We start from the raw sequence: 27,658 nt of genomic DNA on the forward strand, positions 1-27,658 counted from the left end.
AGTGTTTGAACTTCTGGAAGCAGCCCCTGCCCAGCACAGCACCCTTGGCAGATGCTCAGCTGTGTCAAGCAGATCTTGTTTGGCTGGTTTTGCTGATAACCCACAAAATGAAAAGTTCTTATTGTTGATGGCTTAAAAAGTGGTGGCCAGCAGCTGAGAACTGACTGAGCCAAGTGTCTGCTGAGGAAAGCGTGATGGCTGTGGCTGGATTGTCAGGTTTAAGTTGCAAGTCCAAAAAGTGACTCCGGAGCCACCTCTGCCTGCTGTGCTTCAGTGATGTGCAGGGTATTGATCTTGAGGAATCTGCTTTGGGTGCTTCTACACTTCTCAGCTGCGTATTGTTATTTTAGCAACTGCTTGTTTGGGAAAATACTGAGTTGCTGAGCCCTTTCCAGCAGCTAAACCACAAGAAATCAATTAGGAAGTCAGCAGCACGTGACCAACTGCCTTTCCTGGGCGTCAGGGACCCAGAAATTGCTCTTGGGCTCATCTTCAGCAAGCTTTGCTTGAAACAGCACTGTGCCTAAACCACCCTTTGCTTATTCCAGCCTGCTGGGATTGTTTTATTCCTTTGCTGGGTTTCTAAGAGATTTCCTCGGTGCTGAAGGCACAGGGAGCTGCTGGGTGGAGGACACGCTGCCTGCTGGGCTTGGTTATGTGGGTTAAGAGTTACTGGGTTAGAAAGAATCGTACTCAGACACTTGAGCCTGTTAATCAAAGTTCAGCCTTCAAACCTGATGCCTGGTTTAACTGAATCTGCCTGTCCAAGAGCGTTTAAGAAATCAGATCCCTTGTGTATTGAAAAAGGTGCTGATTACTGGTGGAGCAGGCAGTGTTCCAGGTAAGATGATCTCTGGTGCAGAGATCAGGCTGACTCTGCTGGCTCTCCATGGCCTGTTCCACGCTGCACTGCTCAGCCTGGGGTCCTGCTGAGTCCTTAGGTGATATTTGAATTAAACACTCTGATTCCTGAAGTGCAGCCAGGTTCCTGAAGGGGGGAGTTGTCCGGGCAGGAGGCCTTTGAGCAGCTCTGGAGCTGGCCCTGAGCTTTGGGACTTCAGGGACATAGAGACGAGCGTGGTGCCTTTGCTCCTCTGCCAGTTGCCTTGAGGTACAACAGCTATCTGTGACTTTTATCCCACAACTGAAGCAAAAAAAAATTACTATAACGAGTTTTCAAACTCTCTGTGTGGTTAGTGATGCGCTGAAGTCGTGGTCTCTGGAATGAGGGAGGCAGGAGAGGGATCAGCTCTGCAGCCAGAGCTGTCTTGCCACGGCCCCAGGAGCTGAGCTGTGCTGGGAGCAGAGCGGGGCCCAGTCTGCTTTCGGTTCTTGAAACCACAAAAACATCTCTGAGGTGCAACAAGGAAACTGAGAATGAAGGCTGAGCCCTGCCAGCATCAGCAGAGCACTGCTGGGGAGCATGTATGCTGTGGGCTCATGTCACACTCTGATAAGAGACCCTGGCAATGAGGGTGAGCCCCCAAATTCTACAGGTATTGTTGGAAAGGATTAAATATGATGAGTAACACTGCTTTTGAGCTCCCAGCTCAGCCTCCCTGTTGCATGGGTTGATCTTTTCTGGAGGATGTGTTGGGTGTCCTGCAACTTTTTTAAAAACACTTCGTAATTCTGCTGTTCTTGCTAAAAATAACAGTGCACTTCTTCCATGAATTTTACTGCCCTGATTGACCATGGGGTTCTCCAGGTTTTTGTGAGCAGGCTTGAAATGACCCACAAGCTTTCTGAGAGTGTGATTTCTGATCTACCTCTTCATGACCGTGTTGTGTTAGGGCTGGGGCAGGGAGGGGCTCTGAGACACCCTGCTGATCCTTCAATGAGTAAATTGCTACCTCAGTACATGGAGATGTTAATGGTGGTAATAGTCACAATACATAGGTGCATCATTAAGTTAGGCTTGACCATAAATAATAGAGAAAGAAGAAAATTCAGCAGCTGGAGTGTAGTTGTTTGTATTCTTAGGTGTGTGACTGTGCTATTAATTAACTGCACAACACTGGAAGCAGAAGGCTTCGAGGTGGAAGAGGATGGGACATTGCAATTAGCAATGACAGCGTGATGATGAGTTATTTTATACAGGTGCTGTGGATGAAATTTCTTGTCTGTTTTTTTTTTTTAAGCCTGTGCACTGGCTCGTTGGTGGCATTACAGCAATTCCAGCTGGGAATTTTTCCATCAGCCGGGATTCTCATCGTGTGCTCCCCTGCAGTCCCTCCTCTCCTGGAAGAGCTGCCCACAAGCTGGTAGACATAGCTGATAGTGATTTTAACAGATCAATGTGATAAAATCCGAATCCTGATCCCTGGGAGGAGGCTGAGCTGTGCTGGGCTGTGTGTTTTGCACTGGAAATGGCAGGAGAGGGGGCTGGGAGGGATTGGGATTGGGATGGAGAGGCAGGCTCCAGCAAGTGAGGAAGCTGCAGAGGGATCTGCAGAGGGATCAGTGCACGCTGTGGGGGCTCGGTGGGCTGGGAGGTGTTAAACACAGGGAGCAGGGACTGCACAGGGACTGCGGGCACGGATGAACGGGGTGGGCGGTGGAATTCAAACCACCGCGGCTGCAGGGGGTGGGAACGAGTCCCCGACAGAACTCCCATTTTTAAATAAAGAGTAGAGATGCAGAACGGGGTGGGTTTGATCTGCCGTGAGGGCTCCTGGGGTGCAGCAGAGTCGGGGCTTTTCCTCGCTGCCCCTGGAGGAGGTGTTGGGAGCTTGTGTGGTGGAGAATCCATCCCTCCACATCAGGAGGGTGCTCCAGCGCTGCCTGAAGGATGAAGTCACCTCTGTAACGTTGCAGCCGCAATTAACATCTTACTAAAAAAAGCTCCGGAGAGGGAATGTCTTAAATTTGTCTTAGAGTGATATCCATTTGCAAACACATTAGGGAAAAACTGAGCAGACCTAACCCTTCTCTTAGTTGTCACCAGCCCGAGTTGCCGTATTTAGAGCATCGTTTGTGTGATGGATGCTCTAATGGCAAACATTGCAAGGTTAACAGCTTGTGTTTTTATGGCAAAGCAGTAGAGAAAAGCTTTCCCCCGAACGAAAAAATCCTTTCAGAGAGCGTAAAATGAAATTTAAAAAAAAAAAGAGGAAGTGAACTCTAAATGAAAGCACTTGTGGAGAAAATGGCTTTAGAAAGCACTTCCATGTCTTGCAGAACGAGCAGGTGCTTTTTTAAAGGCTGTGGTTGTGTTGGGTGATATGCAAACTAAAATTAGCATTGTATCTGCTCTTCAAGTGCATGTGCAGTGTCTAAACTGCAACCCAAGGATCACTGCTCTGTTGTTTGCAGGAGCTGGATGAGTAACTCGTTCTGCCCCAGTGCTTTAGTCATAGTCTACATCTGAGCTTGTGATGGAGTCAGCAGCAGGGTACAAAGATTGTGCTTCTCCAGAGCCACACTGAGGTGCAGCTGCAATATTGAACAGCCTGAAATGCAGGAGGTTGGCAGGTTTGGGGTTTTTTTTTTCTCCCCTTAATCAGCAGAAATCAGTTAATGACTCATAGAGCTTAAAATGTAACTGGAAGATAGCCCTGAAATCAGCCAGTGGGGTGGGCCCTTCTTGTGGTGCCTTGGTGGATGGAGAATGCTGTGGGATGTGCAGGTTCTTGGTGGCAAATCTTGTATTTTGTGTCAGGAAAAGGAGCTGTTGGAGCTCCTTTCCCTGCCTGGAGGAGGGCGCAGAGGGTTGGAGTCCAGAGATAACTGGAATGAGTAAGCAGCTCCACCCCTCATCTGACAGGGGTGTGCAACACCTTTAGCAAACACGTGAGGGGACAGGGGATGGGAAGGACACAGGCTGACAGTGGCTCTCCCACCCTCATCCACAGCAGGTCCTGCTCAGATCAGATGGGACAGTTCCAGGAGGGGCAGAGCTGGAGCTGAGCTGCTGCTTGCCTGCTCGGTGTGGTGTGGACCCAGCTCGGCATTTGGAGGCATCTGCTTTGGGGACAGTCACCTGTGACACACCTCCCAGTGATGCTATTTTGACCCAGATTCCAGGTCAAAGTCAGGATGTGCTGCTGGAACATGGGAATCTGTGGCTGTGTTAGATTGAGCCCTGCTTGCTTTCTCCTCTCACTGCCTTGTTCCCCTAAGGGAGCTGTGACAAGGACATCACCTTTGGATCTGCTGAATTTGGCAGCCAGGACCCTCCCTGTGGGTCAGAACTCAGCCGTGGTGTTGAGGCAGTGGAGCAGGAGTGGATGGTGACGTGGCACCTCTTATCTCCCCTGCTTTTTGTGAGCTGCAGAGTTTTCATGGGGAAAGCTTGTGTTACCTGCTCTGCAACCAAGACTTGGAGAACTGAATATATTTTCCTTTAATGGTTGGCAGAAGAGAGAAATGCTATTTTTTTGATGTTTGATCCAGCCCTGGGAGGCACTAGGGGTGAGAGGGGTCAGGTTTGACTTCTGAAAGGGACTGGGAAGTATTTCTGTTTCAATAGTTGCATATTTAGTAATGCCTCACCGAAGTGAGGCAAACTGCCAGCCCTGACCTAGAAAACTGGGGTAAATTCTGTGTCTAATGGTCCACACTTTCCTTGAAAACCTTGGAATTTGAAATCTATGCATGCCCCAGAATTTCAGAGGAGAGCCTGAACTCTGCACTGCTGGTTCTGCTTGTACTTCTCCTCAATGCAGAGTAAACAGGGAGCCCTAAAAGAAAGCAACCTGCTTGTTAACCTGGGAATAACACTAGGAGATATTCCAGGTACATCCCCAGGTGCTCCAAACAGCTGGACTTCTCTTGGAGTCTCACTGATCAACTTCCCAGGTGTCTGGGTCCAGGTGCAGCCACCTTCCCCTGCAGCTCTGCACAGCCTCCTTATCTCAGTGGCCTCCTTATCAGAGCCTTGCTGGACAGCTGGGGGATGACCAGGTGCCCCCAGGATCTGGGGAACTTGAGGAATACCCAAAGGCAGCAGCAAATGCAGGTCCTTGGTACACCCAGGCTGGAGTTAGAAGGGATCCTGAGCTGGGCTTTGGTTACCTCAGGCAATTTTTCCTTCTCAGTCTTCCTTTGGCCAAACCTCCCAAAGAGCCACAAGACGTCAAATGTGGGCAGAGAACCATCTCGGAGGTCCCACTGTGTCCTTGTCCCCAAGGTGACCTTAGGTGCTCTGCAGCCTGGGCTTTTTGGCATGAAATCCTCCTGTTGTGCTCTCTGCTTTCTTTCCTTCCTGCTTTTGACATGTTGAACATCGTGATCACGATGTTCTGCTTTGGAAGATTGACTGTGTTCCTAAGGAGTAGGATCTTCCAAATCACAGTGCTGAAGTCAGGGGAGGACAAGGCAGATACTCAAGATTTATAAGAACTCCATAATTTATTTCCAAAAGCAGGACATAAATTCCTTGAATCTTGGAAGAAATGTACTTATGTCAACTGCTCTTGCTAAAGAAGGGTTGAATTAAGTATCCAGAGATGTTTGAGCCCTTCCACCCTGAGATGAACCTAAAGTTTTCCATGGATTGAGGTGATCGTATTGGATGGTAGAAGGTGGAGTGGGAGAGCAGTGCAGCTCTTGGGGGAATTTGCATCAAACTGAGCTGGGAAACTCATCTTTGGGGGTTTGGCATCAGAAACTGCTGGTGAGACTCTGTGTTGAGCAGCAGGGAAGGAAAGTGCAGGGATTTAGGAAAATACGGGATTTGTTTGTATGGATCTGCCTGGGAGAAGCTTAGGAGAACTTGGCTCCCACAAATGGCAGTGTGGCCATATCATAAGTAATTAAAGACTCCACTTAGTCAGATATTTCTTTTTACAGTGAGTCTCTCAGCCACAGAAGTGCTGTTAGCTGGGAATGGTGACTGGCAGGAGGCTGATCTGTGGCTGAAGGGAAGTTTGCAGCCCAGGTATAAATGGAGTAAAGCTGGAAACTTGAGCTGCAAAGGTGGCTCTGCTTGGACTGTTGGTTGTTTTAAGCCAGTTTCCCACTACCAACCTCTCTTGCTGAAGTAGTCCTTGGTTTCTAGAGCAGGGCTTTAAAAAGCAAGAAAAAAAAGGAAAAAGCAGGGCAGGAAGAGGAAAGGTAGGATAGAATTCAGTATTCCTTTGTAAATGGAAATGGTTGGTGTCCTGCAGAGCATCCACTTGCAGCTGCTGGAGAGCAGAGCCCTCACTGTGGAGTTTCTGGTGTTGCTGGGGCTTCATCCAGTCAGGAGGGGCTCCTGCTGCTTGGCCCTTGGGAAAGCTGCTGTGCATGGAAATGGGAATTAGCAGAAGCCTGGAGTGTTTCTGCAGGATGTCTCACGTGCTCTTCTCTGCACGAGACTGCCAGGCAACGCTTTTGTTTCTGGTTTGGGTTCGGGGTTTTTTTGTTTGGGGTTTTTTTTTTTGAGGCAGAAATTTCAGTTTTCTGAAATGTTTATTTTGTTCCTGCGCTTGAAGGTCTGGGCTTGAATCTTGATGCATTTATTATTGGTAGTATGGGTTGAAAACATTGGAGACACAGCCATGGCATGGTCTGTGCTGTAGCAGGACTGTCTCTAAGGCTGTTACCTTGCCAGAATAAAACCATCCCAGCTCCAGAGTGCTCCAAAACTACAGCTGGATGCTAATCTTGATAATTTCTTCAGGACTTTAATGATTTCTAAGAATAAAACCTAAATTGGGGGGGGTGGGGGAAGGGGAGTGCTGTTCTTCTTGAATCAGATTGCTGAATACTGGTATATTGCTTTTTAGAGTGCTGGAAATCCCTGGATTTTTCAAGCTTCCTGAGCAGCAGGATGGCACCAAGGCAAAGACAGGAAAAGGTGTCAGGGGTCACAGGATCATGGAATGACTGAGGTTGGAAAAGACCTCGAGGATCATTGAGTCCAACCTGTGACCCATCCCCACTTTGACACCAGCCCAGAGCCCTGAGTGCCACATCCAGCCCTTCCTTGGACACCTCCAGGGATGGGGACTCTACCCCCAACCCAAGCAGCCCATTCCAATATCTGGTCACCCATTCTGGGAAGAAAGTCCTCCTGATGTCCAAGAGAAATCCCCTCAAAGTTTATGCTTCCCATGATAGGATATTTATGATTTCCAAACATCTGAAAACATCTTTACTCCAACTTGCCATCTTTGTGAGAATTATTTATTGCCTTAAAATTCCTGAATGCCACCAAAATAAAGGAGTTTTGTTGTATTCTTGTCCTTATTAATGGAGCTGAGTAAATGGTCCTTCATGTCCAAAGCTTTGACTTGCAGTGGACAAATCTTGCTGCTCCTTGGCACCAGTGAGCAGTGTGAGTTCCCGGTTACTTGCCCTGCGCTGGTCCTGCTCCTGTTGGATTTTGGTGCATCTGTGACGTTCTAATGCCACCCTCCTGTGTCAGGGTGGGATTGAGTTTTATCTCTTTCCTTCAATGTCATTCGCAGGCATCAGAAGAGGCCTCGCTGCGGGCTCTGGAGAGTCTGATGACGGAGTTTTTCCACAATTGCACAACAAATGAGCGCAAACGTGAGATAGGTGAGTTCTGCCCCTTCCAAGGGCTGTTCCTGTGCTACTTCTACCCCCCAGCAGTGAGGACTGCTTGTGTTCAGCACAGCTGTGCCTGCACTGAACTGACATCTTCCCCTTTTCCTGCTTAGGTGGGAATGGAAGGAAAGGTTTTTCATGGTTGGGGTTTTGGGGAACCTGGCAGCTCCTATGGATGATAAACCAGTGATGTTTCCTCTGTGTGTTGTTGGATTGTGTGTCCTGGAAAACATCTGCCTGGAGATGGAGCATGGACTTCAGCATTAGGAATGCAAAGCCAGGCTGTCCCAGTTCTCGTGGAAAGGCAGGCAGGAATTACAGCAATTCCCTTTGGCTGGGGTTATTAAATATGTCCTGAAAGCAGCAGAGATCCTCCCAGGTGCTCTCTGGTGATTGTAAGGAGGCAGATTCCTTTTATTCCCAAACAGCCACAGGGATGCTCCAAGGGCTGGAACCCCTCTGGAGCCAGGCTGGGAGAGCTGGGGGTGCTCAGCTGGAGAGGAAAAGGCTCCAGGGAGAGCTCAGAGCCCCTTCCAGGGCCTAAAGGGGCTCCAGGAGAGCTGGAGAGGGACTGGGGACAAGGGATGGAGGGACAGGACACAGGGAATGGCTTCCCACTGGCAGAGGGGAGGGATGGATGGGAGAGTGGGAAGGAATTGTTCCCTGGGAGAGTGGGGAGGCCCTGGCACAGGGTGCCCAGATAAGCTGTGGCTGCCCCTGGATCCCTGGAAGTGTCCAAGGCCAGGTTGGACATTGGGGCTTGGAGCGGCCTGGGATAGTGGGAGGTGTCCCTGCCCTTGGCAGGGGGTGGGATGGGATGACCTTTAGGGTCCCTTCCAACCCAGACCATTCTGGGATTGTTCTGTTTCTACCACCTCGTGCCAAAAGTGTCATCAGCATGAAAGACATGTCCCAGAAATCCTGTAAAATCAACAACACAAGGTTTTTGTTGTGGTTTTTCTGATGGTGATCTCCTGCTGGGGGAAAGGTATCCCTCATTTTCCTGCTAAAATTGAAGGAAAGAAAACAATTAAGCCTCAAATTTGCTTAGCCTGTAAAGCAGCCCTTGTTGCTTTTCTCTTTGTCACATTGTCACCTCACTAGAGATGACCAAATCCTGCCCTGAGCGTTCAGGGAGGTTTCTCACACCCTGAGCTTCCACCAAGTCAGCAGCTCTCGGAGTTGCATTAAAAGAAGGTGGGCTTGGAGCAGTGTGATCTGAAGTGCTCCTACTCTCTCACAACGACCTGAAATCCCAGCATTTGGCTTTTACAGATAAAATAACAGTCCTCCTAATACAATTGCTGTGTGATTTGTTTTAATATTCGCCTCTTATCTGCTGCAGTATTTATGTCAAAACTGATTCTAAAATGACACATCTGGTTTGTTTTCATTAAAGCCTGTTGTTACTTTGCTTTAAACACTGTAGAATGTGATTTTATTATATTTTTTGCCCTCCTCCAGGTTGAGTCATTCCCTGAACACAGGGTCTCTTCCCTGCTCAGTTGTTGTTCTGTCACTATACATTTGTTATGGCTTTGTTTACAGCTAAAGAATTTCAATGGAATATTTTACATCAAAGTCAAATTAAAACTGAAGTACATTTAAAAATAATACTTTACTTTTGTATTTTTTTTGCAGAGGAGCTTTTAAATAACTTTGCCCAGCAGATAGGAGCCTGGAGGTTCTGCCTGTACTTCCTGTCCAGCACAAGGAATGATTATGTGATGATGTACAGCCTGACAGTGTTTGAGGTGAGGGCTGAGCTCCTGCCTGGGAGAACTGCATTCTCTGCCTGGTGCAGTTTTATCTGGCAATCGATTTTTTTGGGGGGAAAATGTTTGTCTGAAATGGCATCCCTGGTAAGTACAGTGATAAAGGATGCTTTTATTGCTCTCTGCCAGAGAGGTTGCTTAATGGCAGGCCCTGAGTGGGAGAATATGAATCTTTGTACACAAATTGAAGAATTCATTTCCTGGCATCTCTAAGCACAAATTACCTCCAGTTTCAGAGGCTGCTTGAGTTTCTGCACGATGCTTTTAAGGGTGTTATTGCTTTTATGCTGTTTTTATGATCAGAAATATGAGGGTGATTACCTGCTCCTGGCTCCTGCAGGCTTTGAGTGCTGAGAGGGAAGGCAGACCTGCTTTTATTTTTCTGACGTTTTGTAGTTGTGGTTGGTGCTCTTGAGCTACATCCTGCGAACTTGTGCTGGTTGGAGCGGTGAGGTCTCTCTTAGGCAGCCACATCCCACTCTTCACCTACTTATAAAAGAACAAAATTCGGGTTAAAAGCCTTGATATTGATCTCTGTGTCTATTGCAATAAGCAAAAGTATTGTGTGAACAGCTCTGCTGTGTCACTGATTTCTCAGTGGCCAGTGCAATGTGTGTCCCTGAGGATGTCCTGGGATTTGGTTGATGTCACGCCTCAGTCTGGGCCGTTTGTGGCCTCTCTGTTGTGTTTTGGCTGGGTGGGCACCCTGAGCTGTACATCAGAGGGATTTATATTTATAGCCTTTGCACTGGGCCACTTTTTGGATAAATTACACTTTTAGATAAAAATTCTGCTCCTAAAGTTGTGTTGGTTTTACAAATTATCCACATCATTGTTGATTTCTTCTCTTAAATATTCATTTTATTTATTAGGGATTGCACAGGGAGTCTGGACCCCATCTGCAAATTGAATCTGATTTGCCTTCCCCTCAAAAAGGGATGATCATGGCAAGTGGCTTGGGATTATTCCTGCTCAGGGGATGGTGTCCCACTGATTTTCCTGACAAACAAAACAAACAGGACCAGGAGGTGGATTCAGTGATCCTTGTGATCATCCTGTGTGGATCCTACCAGCTCAGGATATTTTATGGAGTTACTGAGCCTCTGCTTCCCTGGAGGGGGAAAAAGTAGCATTGAAAACCCTAACTGTGCCCAGAATAATGAAATAACTGTGCAAGTGCAGAGGGAGGGACAGGAGTCCCAAGCCCAGCTGGGAGATGAGGATCTCTCCATGGATGAGCTTGAATTCCCAAAATTAACCGATGCAGTGCTGGGCATTGCCTGGTCCTCAGAGCCATGGTCTGTCACAGTCTGCAGCTTCCCCACCTGTCCTTGGGCACTGGGTCAGTCAGAGGGATGTGAACACAAGGATGGTCCCCAAAACTGCCCAAGGACATGGATTTCCCAAACTGCTTAGGGAGTTGACAGTGAATTTGGAATAAAACTCCTCCTGACCCCTTTCCAGATTGTTTTCACCTCCTGCTTTTTGGAAAAGAAAACATCTTCCCAGAAGCATTTATAGGGAGAAACTGCTGCTGGCAGGTGGGAGGAATAGGACAGAACACAGTGGGCATGAAAGGATGGATGTTAAAGCTAAAACATCTTCCAGTTTTATTGGGATTCTGAACTTGCAGCAAGGAACCTTCAGCTGTTTGGGCCGTTGTTTTCAAGCAGTACTTGTGGATTTTCTCTGCTAGAAATTTTACCAACTTCTTTGAGGAGTTTCTGTGTAAATATCCCTGTGTAGCTCTCCACTGGGAACTGGTGTTTCTGCAGTACATCCTGCTGTGGATTGCATCTCCTTTGACCATACATCATCTTCCAGTTTTGGATATTTGAGGTTTCTTCCAACCCAACCCGGGCTGTGATTGTGATCTGCAGCATTCTCTTTCTCCAGGCTGCAGAGGGGCACAGACATTGCCTCAGCCTCCTCTCTGGGTTATCCCAAGAGATTCAGATCCTAATGCTCCAGAGCCCTAAATGGGATCAGGGCAGGGAAGCAATTTGCAACTCTGCTTTCCTTTGGATTTTGTCTGGCTTTAAGTGGACTAAAAGCTTTCTGTGCGAGTGGTGCCTTGTCACTGCCAGGCACTGCCCGCTCCAGTGACCTTCCAGCTCAGCTTCAGGAGCCCTGCGTGGCATCAGAGGTGTGGAAAACCAAACCTCCTTCCCTGCTTTTCTTTTCCTGCTTCCTGCACCAAGGCTGTGCTTCCCCCTTTAGAGGAGAAACCCTCTGTGCCCGGGGTTAAAAGGTAGAGGAAATGGTTCTGTGCCTGCCACTATAGTTCTGCTTAACCCAAAACCAGTTAAACCAGTAGCTTCAGTTCCATTGTGGCACTGCCAGTCCTGGGCCATGAGATGCAGCAGCTTTGCCAGGTGCGCTGTCCCTGCTTGTTTGGCTTGGAGAAGAGAAGGCTCTGAGGAGAGCTCAGAGCCCCTTCCATGCCCTAAAGGGGCTCCAGGAGAGCTGCAGAGGGACTGGGGACAAGGGGTGGGGGGACAGGATGAGGGAGAATGGCTTCCCACTGCCAGAGGGGAGGGATGGATGGGATATTGGGGAGGAATTGTTCCCTGGGAGGCTGGGCAGGCCCTGGCATAGGGTGCCCAGAGCAGCTGTGGCTGCCCCTGGATCCCTGGAAGTGTCCAAGGCCACGTTGGACAGGGCTTGGAGCTACCTGGGATAGTTGGGAGATGTCCCTGCCCATGGCAGGGGTTTGGAACAGGATGATTTTTAAGGTCCCTTCCAACCCAAACCAGTCTGAGATTCCCGATTCTCTCAGTGTTTCACCTCAGCCAAGCGTGTCCAAGGTGAGCTCATTTGGGATACCCATTACTTTTCCAGAACCTGATCAATAAGATGTGGCTGGGGGTCCCATCCCAGGACAAGATGGAGATCAGGAGCTGCCTGCCCAAGCTGCTGCTGGCTCACCACAAAACTCTGCCTTACTTCATCAGGAACAAGCTCTGCAAAGTCATCGTGGACATCGGCCGCCAAGACTGGCCCATGTTCTACCACGACTTCTTCACCAACATCCTGCAGGTAGGAAGTCTGTCCATGACTGAGGCCAGTTTTTCCCTTAGAAACATCATTTTGTTTCTGTGAGCAAGGATTTCTTTTGATGAAGATTAAATAGTAAGTGTTGCTTTGTAAATTCCTGTTTAATTTTGTCGTAGCCTTCGACTTTTTCCACGTTCCGTTTCTCTCCACTGTTAAAAGTGTTTTGAGGAAGGAACAATGCTGTGCCACAAGTATTCGCTTTGAATTTTAAATGCTATGGGCTAGTTCTTGAAAATACGGTGAGTATGAGTTGTTCTTTAAACAAAAAATAAGTCAGTAAAATGATGGATGTGTCACTGATTCTCCAAAGGGCAATTTTTCAATGGGACTGTTGCAGATTTTTCACCCGACAGCCAAAGACACCCCAAAAATCTCTGGTACCTCATCAGTAAGGTCACTAGTGGGATGCTGTTGGGGTGTTTAGGAAGGCTCAGCTGTGAATTGTGGATCCTGACTGAATCCATGTTATTAGCTGGAATGTTGGTTGCAACTCAGCATCCCAACAGGGAATCCTGAGCCAGGCTGCTGCTGGAGCATCACCAGGCTGGTGCAAACCTCTTTTTGTTGGAGATTTCTGTCTCGAGTTCCCTTAAAATTGTTCCTAATTGGCTTAAAGAGGCTGAGTGTAAACTGAAGTGCTGCACAGGCTTTTTCTGCTGACATAATTACATGATTTGAATGCAGCAAAGCCCACGGCCAAGCCACAAGGCAGTTATTTAAATCCAAGTCCTTGAGTGGCAGGAGTTTGTTTGTTAAGGCAAATGGATCTAGTATTAATTGCAAAATTTAAAAAACCCCTTGTCTTGGCTGCTGAGCTCATCACTGGCTGGTGTAATCACTTTTCTGATTGCTCTGGAGTGGGACATGCTGCAGGTTTTGCCTCAGTTGTCAATTTGACAAGAAATACTTGGAGATAACTGTCTCCATGTAGAGTTTTGCCTCTCATTTCACCTGGATCTGGACTGGAAGGCAGCCTGAGCTTTCCTGGCCTTTCTAGCACTCTGGGGTTATCTTAAGGGATTGCAGAGCTCACTTGAGGAATCTATTTTCTCTTAAGCCTCTCCTTGTGAGCTCAGCAGTGGAGGGAAATTTCTCCATAAATTAATTTATGTGTCAGACACATTCCTAAAATGTTCAGAGAAAGTGGAAGAAAAACAGTAATGCTGAATTCCAGGGTCTCAACAGAAGGAAGAGTAGCACAGGAGCAGAATGATTTGCTGTTAGAATTGCAGATGAACCTTGTCTCAAGGCTTTTTTTTCTGAGATCATTTGCAGCATGTTCTTTGTTCTTCAGCATTAAATTGTATCCCAGTATTAAATTGTACTACTCTGAGTAGTCTCTAAACCTTTTACTGAACCACTGGAGGGGTGGGGAAGAAAGGTAAATTGGGGTATTGTATTGCCAATATGCAAAGCCAGTAATTCTACATAAAATGCAGCTTCTTTAGAGGTTTAAAATTTGTTTAGCCTGACTGAGGTACCAGTGCCTGGTATTGCTAAAACTCCCTGGGTTTGTCAGAAAATATCCTGAGAGATGATTTTCAGTCCCTTCACAATTTACCAACAAGTTGGGTGTTTCATTGAGTTCTTTGTCATCTGCTCCTGTGTCTGGGACTTCCTTTTCAAAAGCCCCTTGAGGAGCTTTTAGATGGGCTATTTTCTCCCGAAATATTTCACCAAACTCCGTGTTTTTAGCAATGTTAACTCAGCCTGGCTCTCCTTTGGAGGGTCAAGGGATCAGGAGCAAAGTCAACCTGTATTACAGAATTATGGCTTCAAGGGTTACTTGTAGCAACTGGGACTGCCTTTGGACTTTCTTCTCCCAGAGGGAGCAGTGCATAAATCTCTTTGGATGTGTCTGGGCAGCAGTGAAGAGTAGTGCTGTCCTTCAGCTGGAAACAAAACTTTGTCCCACTCGAAGAAGTCTTTAATATCCCAGTGGCTGATGAAGGCACAAGTCAGCTTTTTGTGCAGCCCTGTTCCAGCATGGGGCAGAAGTTACTCTTTCTGGGGAAAATGCAGTTTCCAGCTTGAGACCCAGTACAGGTGCAAGGGGAGGTCAGATCCCTCAGCTGTGGTCTGGTGGCTTTTGCTCCTGGCTGCAGCCTTTGGGCCATGTGGGAAGGGTGGGATTTCTGGGGAAGCTGTAAGGTGTGAGCTGCTGGTGCTCAGGCGGTCCTGGGCAGGGCCGAGGGCGGAGGATACAGCAAACAGAAGGGACAGGCTGTTCCTGTGACCGTGCTGGGACACAGAATGTGTGCAGTGACATTTTGAAAGCTCTCTTGAAACCCCAAGGATTCCCATGGGGCTGGAGCTGTTGCGACATCAGAGATTCACGTCTGGGGAAATGGATCGTGTCTGTGGGAACTGGAGTGCCCTCGCTGGTGAGGCTGTCCTAAACTGTGTGATCCCTGTCTGTCAGTGGATGCTGTCATCACGCTGCTCTCCTGTCCTCAGCTGATCCAGTCTCCTGTGACCACTCCCCTGGGGCTGATCATGCTGAAAACCACCTCGGAGGAGCTGGCGTGTCCGCGCGAGGACCTGAGCGTGGCCCGCAAGGAGGAGCTGCGCAAGCTGCTCCTGGACCAGGTGCAGACAGTGCTGGGGCTGCTCACAGGTACGACCCGTGCCGTGCCACCCTTGTCCCACTGGCACCAGTGTCCCCCCTCAGCACCCAGAGGTGCTGCTGGGCACCACTCCTGGGGCTCGGGGAAGCAAAATGGGGACGATTGTCCCACCACGATGTGGCAGCTGCTGCTGCACTTGGAGCACTCAGCTCTGTCCTGCAGCATTTGGGTCAACTTAGTATGAGCCAACCGGCGTAGCAGAGCAACTGCTGAGCTCTCTCATGAAGAGGGATGGAGATTGTCTGCTCTTAGTGAGCCCAAAGCAATTACGGGGTGTTTCTGTCCCTCTCAGTGCACTCGAGGTGTGTTCTGCCAAAGTGCTCCTGCAGTCTGTGTTTGTTGGATCAGTGTCTTTGAGAAGGTATTTCTGAAAGGTCTCTCTTTGGCCAGGTATTCTGGAGAGCATCTGGGATAAGCACAGTGCAACTGCTGCCACTCCACCACCATCCCCGACCTCAGGAGAAAGTGGTAAGGAGAAGCTACGAGATGGGATTTCCATGTACTTAAACCTGCAGTATCAGGCACAGATTCCTTCCTTTGCTGTCTAACCTCTCCTAATAACCCTTTCCCAGAGCTTTTCACAGGCCAACAAATTCCTGATTGGAAAGAAAAACCCTACACAGAGAAGCAAATTCTACTGTGGGAACTCCCCATGGCAAATGTGATTAAAACGTGCCCACAGAACTGCTTGTTGGCCTCAGATGGCAGAAACCTCCCTGAAGTTTCAGTGCAAAATGCTCTGATGACAGTGAATTAAAATCATGGAATTGTTAAGGTTGGAAAAGCCCTCTAAAGTCATCAAGTCCAGCTGATATTCCAGCATAGCCAAGGCCACCACTAACCCCTGTCCTCAGCTGCCACATCCACACGGCTTTTAAATCCTCTCAGGGATGGTGACACCACCACTGCCCTGGGCAGCCTGTGCCAGGGCCTGACCACCCTTGTATGAAAAAATTTTCCCAAAATCCAACCTAAACCTCCCCTGGCACAACTTGAGGCCATTTCCCCTTGTCCTGTCCCTGTTCCCTGGGAGCAGAGCCCGACCCCCCCTGGCTGTCCCCTCCTGTCAGGGAGTTGTGCAGAGCCACAAGGTCCCCCCTGAGCCTCCTTTTCTCCAGGCTGAGCCCCTTTCTCAGCTCCCTCAGCTGCTCCTGGTGCTCCAGCCCCTTCCCCAGCTCTGTTCCCTTCCCTGGACATGCTCCAGCCCCTCAGTGTTGTGAGGGCCCAGAACTGGACACAGGACTGGCGGTGCGTCAGCAGGGACAGCACAGGGGGCAGTCCCTGCCTTGGGCCTGCTGCCACCCCAGTGCTGGTCCAGCCCAGCTGCCACTGCCCTCTTGCCCACCTGGGCACACTTTTCCACTGAGCAACTTTCTGGCCCCTCCTCCCCAAACCTTGCATGGGGTTGGCATTGTCTCCTGAATTCCAGCTGTTGGCACATCAAAGCCAGTGGAGCAAAACTGAATCCTACCTTGGAAAAAGCAAATAAAGGTAGCCAAGTCTCTGTGAAATGGAGCAGGGTGCCCAGAGAAGCTGTGGCTGCCCCTGGATCCCTGGAAGTGTCCAAGGCCAGGCTGGACATTGGGGCTTGGAGCAGCCTGGGACAGTGGAAGGTGTCCCTGCCCATGGCAGGAGTGAGGCTGGATGGGCTCTAAGGTCCCTTCTCACCCAAACTGTTCTGTAATTGTGAAAGTTTGTTTTCTATCTATTCCTGTTAGACTTCTATGTGAGTGCTTATCTGATGTTAACCCATTTACATCTCTATTTCTTAGTTACCTCTGAAATGGAGAACACATTTTTATGTTGTTGTCCTTGGCACACATTTCCTTGTCCCTGGGACCTTGAACGGTTCCCTGGGAGCTGCAGATCATTTCCTTGTGGCCAGATTGCACCAGGCAGCTCCAGGCTGCTGCCTTTGATAAGCTGTTGGCAGTGTTTTGCTTGGTGCTGAACCTTTCACATTGAAGTTTGAGCAGCATTTCGAGTGCTCCTTTCCTATGGTAGAGCTTAAGATACTTCTATATTTCTATACAAACCACCAGCTTTAATGGGGAGAAATATTCCTTTGGGTTGGCAGGGGGAGAGTGGATTTTGTTGTAGCTGGGAAGAGTTTGGACAGGAAATATTTACAGAAAAGATCAAAGCTTCTGGTGTCAGTTGTCAAGAATGGTGCTGGGGGAGGGCACTGGTAGAACAAAATCTGGGCTGGCTGTTGTGGAAGTCTGTTGGAGATGTCCCTCAGTCCCCTGGGGCTTGTGCTGAGGCAGCTTTCATCCACCTGTGTGCTCACCTCGTGACTTGGGATCATATTTCCCAAACTGGAAGTTGGCTGCACTTCTGTGCTGGGCTTTTCCTTTCTCCCCTCTCAGGGAAAATAAACAAACTTTTCACACAGTGTTTTTTCAAGATAATTGCTAAGAACCAGGACCACACTGGCAGTGCCTTTTTGCCTGTGCAAACTTGTTGGTGTGAAACTCTCCGTTTTATTTTTCTGTGCTGTGTCTTTGCTGTCTCCATGTTAAAACTGGTTATGTTTCCACTTCCTGAAGTCACAGAATCACTAAGGTTGGAAAAAACTCTTAAGATTGAGTCCAGCCATTAACCAGCACTGCCAGAGCCACCACCAAACCATGTCCCCAAGTGCCACATCCACGTGGCTTTTGGACGCTTCCAGAGATGATGATTCCACCACATCCAGAGGGAACACCGAGTGCTTCCCTGTGATCCACTGCTTGCTCATTTTGTGTTCCCTGAGACTCAATTCATGCAGGACTCAATTCCTGTGTGCTGGTGACTCTTGAGTGTTTTCATTGCTTAAGTGAGGCCACCACCCTTTACTGTTTGCAATCAGGTGAGATTAAAGCTGTTCCAAGAGGCAAAACAAGCTCCTGACGTCTCCATCAATGTTTAATATCTTCCATCAGAGCCCAGATCTCTTCAGGAACTTAGAAAACCACTGCTTCCTATTTTTCATTTGCACAGGGAAGTGGAGTGAAATGGTTACTTGCAAGTCTTGCATAGGTTTTAAATAGCACTCGAAGACAACATTAAACTCATTTCTCACATCACTTAAGCAAAGGAACTCTGATAATGTCCCAAGCTGGACAACATTTGAGTTATTGCCATGGTGTAGGATTTACTCAGCAACAGGCTCAGCCTCCAGATGTTGTCTTTGCATGATTTATAGCACATTTCCTGATGAATCCCTTCCTCAGCAATATGCACTCACCTGTGGCAAACAAATGAGTAGAGAAGTATTTGTGGCCGCTCGCCTGCTCCTCAGCCACTCACTGGGAGTTCTCTCCTTTGGAATGAATGCAGCTGATGCTGTGAATTTGTCACCTGTTTGCAAAGCCACTGAAAATCCCTGAACCTCAGAGTTTCAGTGATTTAACTGCATGCAAAGCACTTGAACCAAGTGTGTGAGTTACAGGAATGTTATTGAGAGTTTCTGGTGTGGATGGATTAAAAGATGAGAATCTTTAATTCTCATTGATTTTTGTGGAGTTGGCTGAACTGAATGTTTAAAAGAATAAAGATAGTTGGGATTGGAAGGAACCTTAAAGATCATCCCATCCCACCCCCTGCCTTGGGCAGGGACACCTCCCATTAGCCCAGGCTGCTCCAATCCCTGTCCAACCTGGCCTTGGACACTTCCAGGGATCCAGGGGCAGCCACAGCTTCTCTGGGCACCCTGTGCAAGGGTCTCCCCAGCCTCCAGGGAACAATTCCTTCCCAATATCCCATCCATCCCTCCCCTCTGGCAGTGGGAAGCCATTCCCCTTGCCCTGTCCCCCCATCCCTTGTTCCCAGACCCTCTCCAGCTCTCCTGGAGCCCCTTTAGGCCCTGGAAGGGGCTCTGAGCTCTCCCTGGAGCCTTCTCCAGGGGAGCACCCCCAGCTCTCCCAGCCTGGCTCCAGAGGGGCTCCAGCCCTTGGGGCATCTCCATGGCCTCCCCTGGACTCTCTCCAGCAGCTCCAGGTCCTGCTGCTGTTGGCCCCGGGGCTGGAGGCAGCTCTGCAGGTGGGGTCTCACCTGAGGGGGCAGAGGGACAGAATCCCCCCTTCCTGCTGCCCACGCTGGGGGCTCAGCCCTGCCCAGGGGGTTTCTGGGGGCTCACAGCCCAGGGCATGGCCAGCTCTCATCCTCCAACACCCCAAATCCTCTCCCAGGGCTGCCCTCAGTCCATTCCCTGCCCAGCCTGGATTTGTGCTTGGGCTTGCCCCCGCCCCGGAGCACTTGGCCCTGTTGAGCTTCAGGGGGTCTGTAAAATATGAGCTGTCCAGGTGTGAATGTGCCCACAGAGGGGTTCAGTGCTAAGATTGAAGGGCAGGATTGTCTTGCTCAGCCATAGCCACGTGATGCCTTTGGCTTCTGGAGTGCAGGAGAAAGAGGCAATGATAAGGCTTGGCAGGGAATTATGAATTCAGTGATGTAAGACATCAATCTTGGTGAAAAAGGAAGACTTAGGAGGAATGTGTTCATCACTCAGGCTCTTGTGTACATTGGAAGTAGATCAGTAAATCACAGCTGTTGTTTTGGCACTGCTGGTGTGTCAGGATGTTTCACTTCCATAAAAAATCCCTCAGATTCTCTGAGAACTTCAGATTCTGTAGCAGAGCAAGTGCCAGATTTTTAAAGATGAGGAGATACTCAAGGAAGAGAAGTGTACTGAACAACCTGGGGAGGGTGAAGAGTTTTGCAGCAGGTGGAAGCCTGGAGATTGTGAGCAGCGTCTGTGGGAAAGGCAGCCTGGCTGGGACTGGCCCTTGGATTCCAAAAGCTTTTGGGGAAGCAAAGGCCATCAGGGGTAAGGGAATCTCTGGGCTGTTGATGGCTTGGTTAGAGGTGGGAGATGAAAGGTGAGTGCATGTGGTCCCCTCCTGCTGTGAGGGGGGAGTTCACTCTGGACTAGGCAGGATTTAGCTTTGGAGCTTCTCCTCATCATTCTACAGGGAATTCACAGCAGCAGCAGTCAGGAACGATCCCCTGCTGTGCTGCTCTGTGCAACTGAGGCTCATCTGCACCTTGAGTGGTGGCTGCAGTTCGGCTCTTTCGGTATCAGTAGGTGCAGAGGAGCAATGAAAACTTTGTAGAAGGGCACTAAAGGTGCTGGAGGGGTTTGAGTGGCTTCCCTGTAAGTAACAACAGAAGTAAAACCTTCTCTCTGTCAAGGAAACTGAGCAGTGCCTGTTAGAAGCCTGCTGACACAAAGAAAGTGAAAGCAGGGTTTGCTTCTGTTCCGTGCTTGGGTAGAAAGTGAAACTAGGAGCTGGCACACCCCAAACAAAGCAGCTTCGTGGTGAAGCTGTGGAACTCTGTCGTGAGATATTGCAAATATTAACTTTATATGGCTTCAGTTGGAGGTTGGAGAAAGTCATGGAAGATAAATCTGAGGCTGGGTCGAATTTTTCCGACTCCATCTTTCTTGGGAAGCCTTTGTCATGGTGTGGTTGGGAGGCTGGGGGATGTGCTCTGTGCCTGCCGTGGCATTTGGTCCCTGGGCGGAGGTGCTGCCCTGGCTGAGCTTTTTGGTGTGTCTGGGAACATCACCAGAAGTGTCACAGGCCAACAGAAAACCCTGCCATGTTCAGAGACGTGCCACACTTGTATCAAGGATACTCAGCCTTGTGGAGGGATAGAATTTTATAATGAATTCCTAAAATACACCCCATGGCATTGTATTTCCTGAAATACCAGGAGTGCCCTGCCTGGTAAGGCCAGAAGGGTTGCGGGAGGCTAATTCCTGAGTGCAGAAATCACCAGTTCCTCTCAGACAGATAACCTGCTGAATCACAGGATGTTCTGGGTTGGAAGGGATCCACAAGGATGATCAGAGTCAGCTCCTGGCTCTGCCCTGGGCAGCTGGGGGTTCCTGCCCTGCCTGACACCGCTCTCTCCCCCAGGTGACCTCTTGAGTAGCCTCTTGCAGAGCCCCAGCACAGCCAAACTGCTGAACCAACCCATCCCCATCCTGGACACCGACAGTGAATACATCTGCTCCCTGGCCCTGGAGTGCCTGGCACACCTCTTCAGCTGGATCCCTTTGTCCACGAGCATCACCCCGTCCCTGCTCACCACCATCTTCCACTTCGCGCGCTTCGGCTGCGACACGCGCGCCCGCAAGATGTCCTCGGTGAACGGCAGCAGCCACAACTCGGTGCTGGGGCAGGAGCGGGGCCGCCTGGGCGTGCTGGCCATGGCCTGCATCAACGAACTCATGTCCAAGAACTGCGTGCCTATGGAGTTCGAGGAGTACCTGCTCCGCATGTTCCAGCAGACTTTCTACCTCCTGCAGAAGATCACCAAGGAGAACAACGCGCACACGGTGAAGAGCCGGCTCGAGGAGCTGGATGAGAGGTAGGAGCGGCTCAGCTGCGGTGCCAGGGCCTCGTGTTTCCTCTGAAGGACTGTGGGGTTTATTTGGGGGGCTTGCATGGTGTGTCTGATGGTGTTTTTTTCAGAGTACTGAGCCAGGGCAGCTGGGCAGACAGGTAGGTGTGCCCAGGTAAGGGCTGGGTGCTGAGGGAGCTGCTGGCCCAGGTTTGTGCTCCTTGCTGTCCCTTCCCTCCCCTGTCCCCTCTGGTTGCTGTTTGAGTGCAGGGCTGAGGTGGCACCAGAGCTGAGCCTGTTGTCACGGAACACAGAAGAGGCTCCGTGAGGTAAAGGCACTGCAGTGTCCCCTCTGTCCCCTCTGGTCAGTATCTGCCACTCTGCCCAAACCACGCGGAGTGGGGACACATCCTGCGAGTCGTGGCTTGGGAGAAAACAGCAGAAACTTCCCGCCCTTCACTGAGCCACGGCCATTTCTGATTCTTTTTAATTTTTGCTTTTTAAATTTATTTTGAAGCAGCACCAAACACAGCTTGGGGGGTTCTGCTCAGTGGTGAGTGGCTCCACTTCCAAGGCTTTCCACAAGCTTGGCTGGAGGCAGCAGGGAAGCAGCAGCACCTTGGGAAGCTGTGTATTCTTATTTTCCAGGGTGTTACTGCCGCCTTTTGTTCCCCAGCACAGCTCCCTTCTCTTATGTCAGATATTCCTACTTGTAGGGGACAGAGTGAGACTCCTCCTGCTGTTGTGTTGAGTGGCTAAGCCTGGGTGTTGGCAGGGTGGTGACTTGGTGCTGCCTCTTGTCACAGGGCTGCTGACAGTGGCAGAGAGGTTGTAACTGTGTGAAAGTGCTGAGTATCTTACTACGGGTACACAAGGGTGGAAATAAATTTCCACTCAGGAGATAAAAGCATTCAGGAAAAAAGCTCTGGGTCCATTTGTAGAGAGGACTTGCTGCAGAATTCCCCTTTTCCATATCCCTAGATAAAGGTGTAACTGTGGTGTGGTAAATCCAGACTCACAGAGAATTCTACTGCTCGTTTTTTGCTAGCTCTGACTTGTGTCGCTCTCTGCCTAGAAATGAGACGTGTGGGAATGTGCCACCTTTGCCTGCAAGGCACAGAGAGCCAGGAGTTCCCCTCTGGATTTCAGAAAAGCTCTCCTGGAAATCCACAACCCCCTGTTCTAACTGTTCTTTCTTTTATGGACAGTATCAAACAGGAGGGTCTGGAGCTGTGCTGCCCTGGGCAGAGGTGGTGTTGCCATTCCATGACATTCCTCAGACCTGTTATCCACAGGGACTCTTGGTGTCTGGAGATGGGACACCCCCTTTATTCATTGCTAAGGTCTGAAATAGGGATGGAACCAAGATGTTCTGGAGACTGGAAAAGTCCAGCTGGCTTCTGGGGGAGTGGAGCTTTCTTTTGTCCTTGTCTTCTCTGTGTAAAAGGCCATGAGGATTTTCCTTTTGTCACTTAAAGGCACAGCTGTACTTTCTGTGTCCAAAATTAAAGGACTGAATTAAAGTGTCATCCTGGCTTGGAGCAACAAAATCCTGAATGAAAGGGGCACTGAAGAAACCTTCTTCAGTAGATGGGTGTGCTCAGAACTTGCAGGTTCCAGAGTCCTTCCTTGCCTTCCTCTTGTGCTGCTGGTTCTTTTTGTTCTGTTAAAAATCAGTCTGAACACTTTGGAACCGCCAGACTAATCCAGGAAAGAGTAAGTTCAAATTGCCTTTTGCTTCATTTGTGTAAGGATTCAGGCAATGGCTCAGTGGTTGGAGAAGGGGGCTGGGGGCCAAGGAAGAATTTCACTGGTCTCAGGTAAGAGCCTATTTAGAAAATAAAAAGATGGAGATGTTTGAGGCTGGACTTCTTTTTTTATTATTTTTTTTCCCCTGGCTTTGATTTGGAAGTGTTTGATCTGTGCTCTGGTGTGCTCACTGATGTCCTGTCAAGTAGGCAGTGGCAAATAAAGAAGGAACTTCATCTTTTTTTTGTGTATTCAAAGCAGTGTGTGGTTTTGAAGGCTCACAGCTAACTCCAGTGCTGTAGCTCTGTCAGCTGGCAGTGCTGCTGCCCGTGAGGGAGCTCCTGTTAGAAAGAGTGGGGATTCCCAAAAGCACACCCAAATCCCCAGAGTTTGCAACAGTGCGGAGCAGGCAGTAGAGTAAAACCAGGCTGCTCATGCCTGTCTGAAACTGTGCTGAGCCCAACTTTTTATTTAAAATACAAACTTTAGGTAGTTTCATGCATTTCAGAGCTCTGGGCACGAGGGAAGGCTGGAATTGCCTGTGTGTGATGTGTGTGTGGTGCTGCCATCCCTCCTGTGGCTGATGGAGTGTTTAACTCTTGCTGCACAGATGGATCTGGGGATGATTTTTAACCTCTTGCTATGCAGGGTGTGTTTGTGTTCCCCAGTAAAAGCTCACCCCACTGGGGGCTTTGCCACTTTTCCCTCAAGAACTCTTCATGCTGCACTGGGGTTGTGCTCTTGCTGCAGTCTCTGAAGATTTGGTGGCAGACTCCTTTTGGAAACTACACTTTGTACATTCCCTGAGGAGCCCCGTGCTTTGGAGGAAGATTTCTCTTTCTTTTCCTAACTCAGTCCCAAGCCTGGGCTTAGAAACTCTTGGATGGTTGATCACTGCAGGAGGAATTTTCCTTTCCAGCTCTCCCTGACTCTCCCACTCCCTCCTGTAAATGTAACCCCTCTGTTGCTGATTCCTGCATTAACTTCTTGCTTCCAGCTGAATTCCTCAGGGCTACAGTTCATTTCACTAATCCTGTCTTTGTCAGTACAATGACCTTTGCTATCAAATTCTTTCTCCAGGGTGGTGGGGGTTGTGTTCATTTGCAGGCCTGGTTGAACTCGATATTTATCTGAATATTAAAGTTCCTTTTGACTAGATTGTCTTTTCTGCTGTTTCAGGTGTTAATGGAGTGAAGGGTTGCCCATCCTGTAGGTAATTGTTGCAGGGCTTTATATTTTAATCGTTCTGCTGCTGGTTAATTGTAACTTTGCTTTAAATGAGAAGATTTTGAGTGGCTTTTATCGCTATTTCAATGAAATTGCTTTCCCTTGGGGTGCCTTTCCTGTCTTTTCTCAGTGCTTTCTCCTTTCCCTTGTAGCTACATTGAGAAGTTCACAGATTTCCTCCGTCTCTTTGTGAGCGTCCACCTCCGAAGGATCGAATCCTACTCCCAGTTCCCCGTGGTTGAATTCCTGGCCCTGTTGTTCAAATACACTTTCCATCAGGTACAGCCCCTCATCCTCGTTTTTCCCAGTCTATTCTGTTGTCCAGCTTGTTTGCCCCAGTCAAGCCAAAAAAAGAGCATTTAACTGATTTTACTGGCACTTCCCAGTGCTACTGGGGACTTGGAAATGGCTTAATGTGCTCTTGGACTTAGCTGGAGACAGAGGTCACAGGTGGTTACCCTGCAACAACAACTTGTCTGATGTTTAACTTTGCTTCTGCTTTAGTTTCTAGTCCTTGGAATGGACAATGGGTGGAAAAGTCTCTCCAGCTTGCTTGGTTTGTGTTTGGGGATGCTGTTCTTTGTCCTCAGTCTGTGGCTTTCTTGTAGCTTTTGGTGTTTGTGTTAAAAACCTCCAAGCCCTGTGGCTTACTGTAGAAACTGTCAGTGCAGCTCAGCCCCATTTACACAGGAATATTGACAAAGAAAAACAGCTTTATAATATCACAGAATCATGGGATGGTTTGGGGCAGAAGGGACATTTAAAACCCATCCAGTGCCACCCCTGCCATGGGCACCTTCCACTATCCCAGGCTGCTCCAAGCCCTGTCCAACCTGGCCTTGGACACTCCAGGGATCCAGAGGCAGCCACAGCTTCTCTGGGCACCCTGTGCCAGGGCCTCCCGTCCCTCCCAGGGAGCAGTTCCTTCCCAATATCCCATCCATCCCTGCCCTCTGGCAGGGGGAAGCCATTCCCTGTGTCCTGTCCCTCCATGCCTTGTCCCCAATCCCTCTCCAGCTCTCCTGGAGCCCCTTTAGGCACTGGAATACTGGAAGCTGGTGTAGCTTCCATGAGATGGGTTAATGCTGAGACCAGCCTTGTAATTCCTGGCTTCCTGCCCTTGTACAAAAGCTCTTGCTCATCTTTTGACAGCTCTGAATCTCTCCATTGACATCCTGGAACTGTTTCAGTAAAGCAAGAAGCTCTCCCCATGGACTGAAGTGGATGTTAATTCCTGTTTTCATTGTGTGAAATTCATCTTGCCATAGCTTGTGGTACTCATTGGGAATTTTGGTGTCTTTCAGCCTACACATGAAGGTTACTTCTCTTGCTTGGACATCTGGACACTCTTCTTGGACTATCTGACCAGCAAAATCAAAAGTCGCCTGGCAGACAAAGAAGCAGTGCTCAACAGGTGAGGGCTGGGGAGCTGCCAGGGTGGGACAGCCTGGGATCATGGAATGGCTTGGGATGGAGGGACCTTAGAACTCATCTCATCCCACCCCTGCCATGGGCAGGGACACCTTCCACTGTCCCAGGCTGCTCCAACCCCCAATGTCCAACCTGGCCTTGGACACTTCCAGTGATCCAGGGGCAACCACAGCTTCTCTGGGCATCCTCCCCACCCTCCCAGGGAAGAATTTTTTCCTACAGCAGCAAAGAGACTTTGTGGTCACCATGGAAGAGCTGTGAGAAATAAGATACTGCTTGCTGCAGCCTCCTGTGTGGTTGAGTACTTTCTTTTTCTAAAATCGTGAAGTATAAAAAGCGTAAACCTCAGTGTTTCACAGTCATTCACAAGAATTCAGGCTGAGCAGGTTTGGGTAGACAAACTGTCACTTACATATGTTGTGTGTGAACCTTGCAGGCAGAGGAAGGAAGCTTTGTAGTCTAAAATAGAACTGGAATACATTTTGGGACAAATTAGAGGAGGAAACTACAACACAAATTGCTTACTTAGTGTTCACACAGCTCATGCAACTAATTAATGAATTAGGAAACAAATTTCATTTAATTAGGATTTTAAATTTCCTCTTTAAATAGAGGATGTGTTTCTGAGAAATATAGATGAGACTGGAAGTCAGTAGTTGCGCTTGCTTACTACTGTGTGTATTAGTTACAGCATCTTCCTTGGCAGATGCTGACCCTGAAAGGGGTGGGTTTTGTTTGAGAAGAGTCTCTTTGCTGCCACTTTAAAAATCTGATGAATATCCTGGTGAGTTGTTTGGGTTTTTGAAGTTTAAAAGCACCATGGTTTGTGCCATGTTTAGTTCTGCTAAGTGCAGAAGGAAGATTCTTTCCCTTAAGCCCCCTGAACAGCAGCAGTCGGTTTTTAAAAGCCAGCCTGGCATCATAACCACAAGGGAAAGTGGAACTACTGTAGAGCAGACAGCTCCTCCTTTCACATGGGAACCGTGGGGTTTGAATTTCTCAAGAAGTCGATTTTTGGGTTGGAACTTCAAGATTTGCTCCTGTACCTGCCTAACGTGTGTGTTGTGTTGGGGTCACTCAGCTTGTGGAGAAAATTGTCACAGAAAGCTGTCTCTAGGTCTGTGACACTACAAAATTATAAATAAGGCTCCTGAGTGGTTGGGGCTGTGCTCTTTGTCCTCTGTGTCTGTCCTCTGTGACACCTTTGACATCTCCACATCCCTGAACCGTGGGAACTCTTGAGCTGGGCAGTCTGGGAGTGGTTACAGCACAGGGGCACAGAGGACATTTCCTGTTCTGTGGTTCAGAGACTTTGCATTTTGTACACAGTGCCACTTCGACCGCTGGAGAAGTTGCCAAATGCAAGGTTACGCCACCTTGCCCAGAGCTTGCAGCTGCCTGGCTGGTGGCACAGCTGACTGTCACATCTGACACTTGCCTTGCATCATGCCCTGTGTCTGGTACTCTTTTTTAAGGCCTGTTTTTCCAACCTGATTTTCCCTAGGAAAAAAAACGGGTTTTTTTTAATGAGACCTCAGCTGTTTTGAGAAGGCTTTTCAAAGAAAAATCAGACTAACCCTGCTTGAAATCCCTGAAGTTTGGTATTGTGGCACCAGGAGTGACTGTGGCTCTGCTGAGTTTGCAGCTTAGCATTATTTCTGTTGGCTTTCTGGTGTGCTCCGTACCAGCTCTCTGGCTCCCAGAGGTGCAGGGATATCTCAGTGATGTGCCTTCAGTGTTACAGTGTGAGCAGGAGAGGGGCTGCCTTTGTTTCAGGGGAGAAGGGCCTGAATTTCAGTGTGGGGAAGGAGATAGCAGCACAGAGAGGCTCAAGGTCCCACCTCTGTTCCTCATTCAGTGCCCAGAGCAGAGCAGCAGAGGCTGCTGAGGACAGCCCAGGCTATGAGAGGCTCTGGGTGCCTCCCGTTTGTGGACACCTGGTGATGTTCCTGGCAAGCTGCTCCT

The 27,658-nt window shown here is 49.0% G+C and overlaps 1 protein-coding gene across 2 annotated transcripts in view; it reads left to right on the forward strand.

Annotated features, from left to right (window-relative positions):
* Nucleotides 1-27,658, forward strand: part of XPO6 (exportin 6) — a 55,499-nt gene that overhangs the window by 8,166 nt on the left and 19,675 nt on the right. For both annotated transcript variants that reach the window (XM_066197928.1, XM_066197929.1), the window contains exons 2-9: nucleotides 7,395-7,485; nucleotides 9,136-9,248; nucleotides 12,111-12,308; nucleotides 14,784-14,943; nucleotides 15,344-15,421; nucleotides 20,860-21,313; nucleotides 24,415-24,541; nucleotides 25,567-25,676. In XM_066197928.1, coding sequence (XP_066054025.1) covers nucleotides 7,395-7,485; nucleotides 9,136-9,248; nucleotides 12,111-12,308; nucleotides 14,784-14,943; nucleotides 15,344-15,421; nucleotides 20,860-21,313; nucleotides 24,415-24,541; nucleotides 25,567-25,676 — 1,331 coding nt within the window. The remainder of the gene's footprint in view (nucleotides 1-7,394; nucleotides 7,486-9,135; nucleotides 9,249-12,110; nucleotides 12,309-14,783; nucleotides 14,944-15,343; nucleotides 15,422-20,859; nucleotides 21,314-24,414; nucleotides 24,542-25,566; nucleotides 25,677-27,658) is intronic.

The sequence above is a fragment of the Chamaea fasciata genome, unplaced genomic scaffold, assembly GCF_029207755.1.
Source record: "Chamaea fasciata isolate MVZ Bird 193981 ecotype frontalis unplaced genomic scaffold, bChaFas1.0.hap1 SCAF_16, whole genome shotgun sequence".
Taxonomy (NCBI): Eukaryota; Metazoa; Chordata; class Aves; order Passeriformes; family Sylviidae; genus Chamaea; species Chamaea fasciata.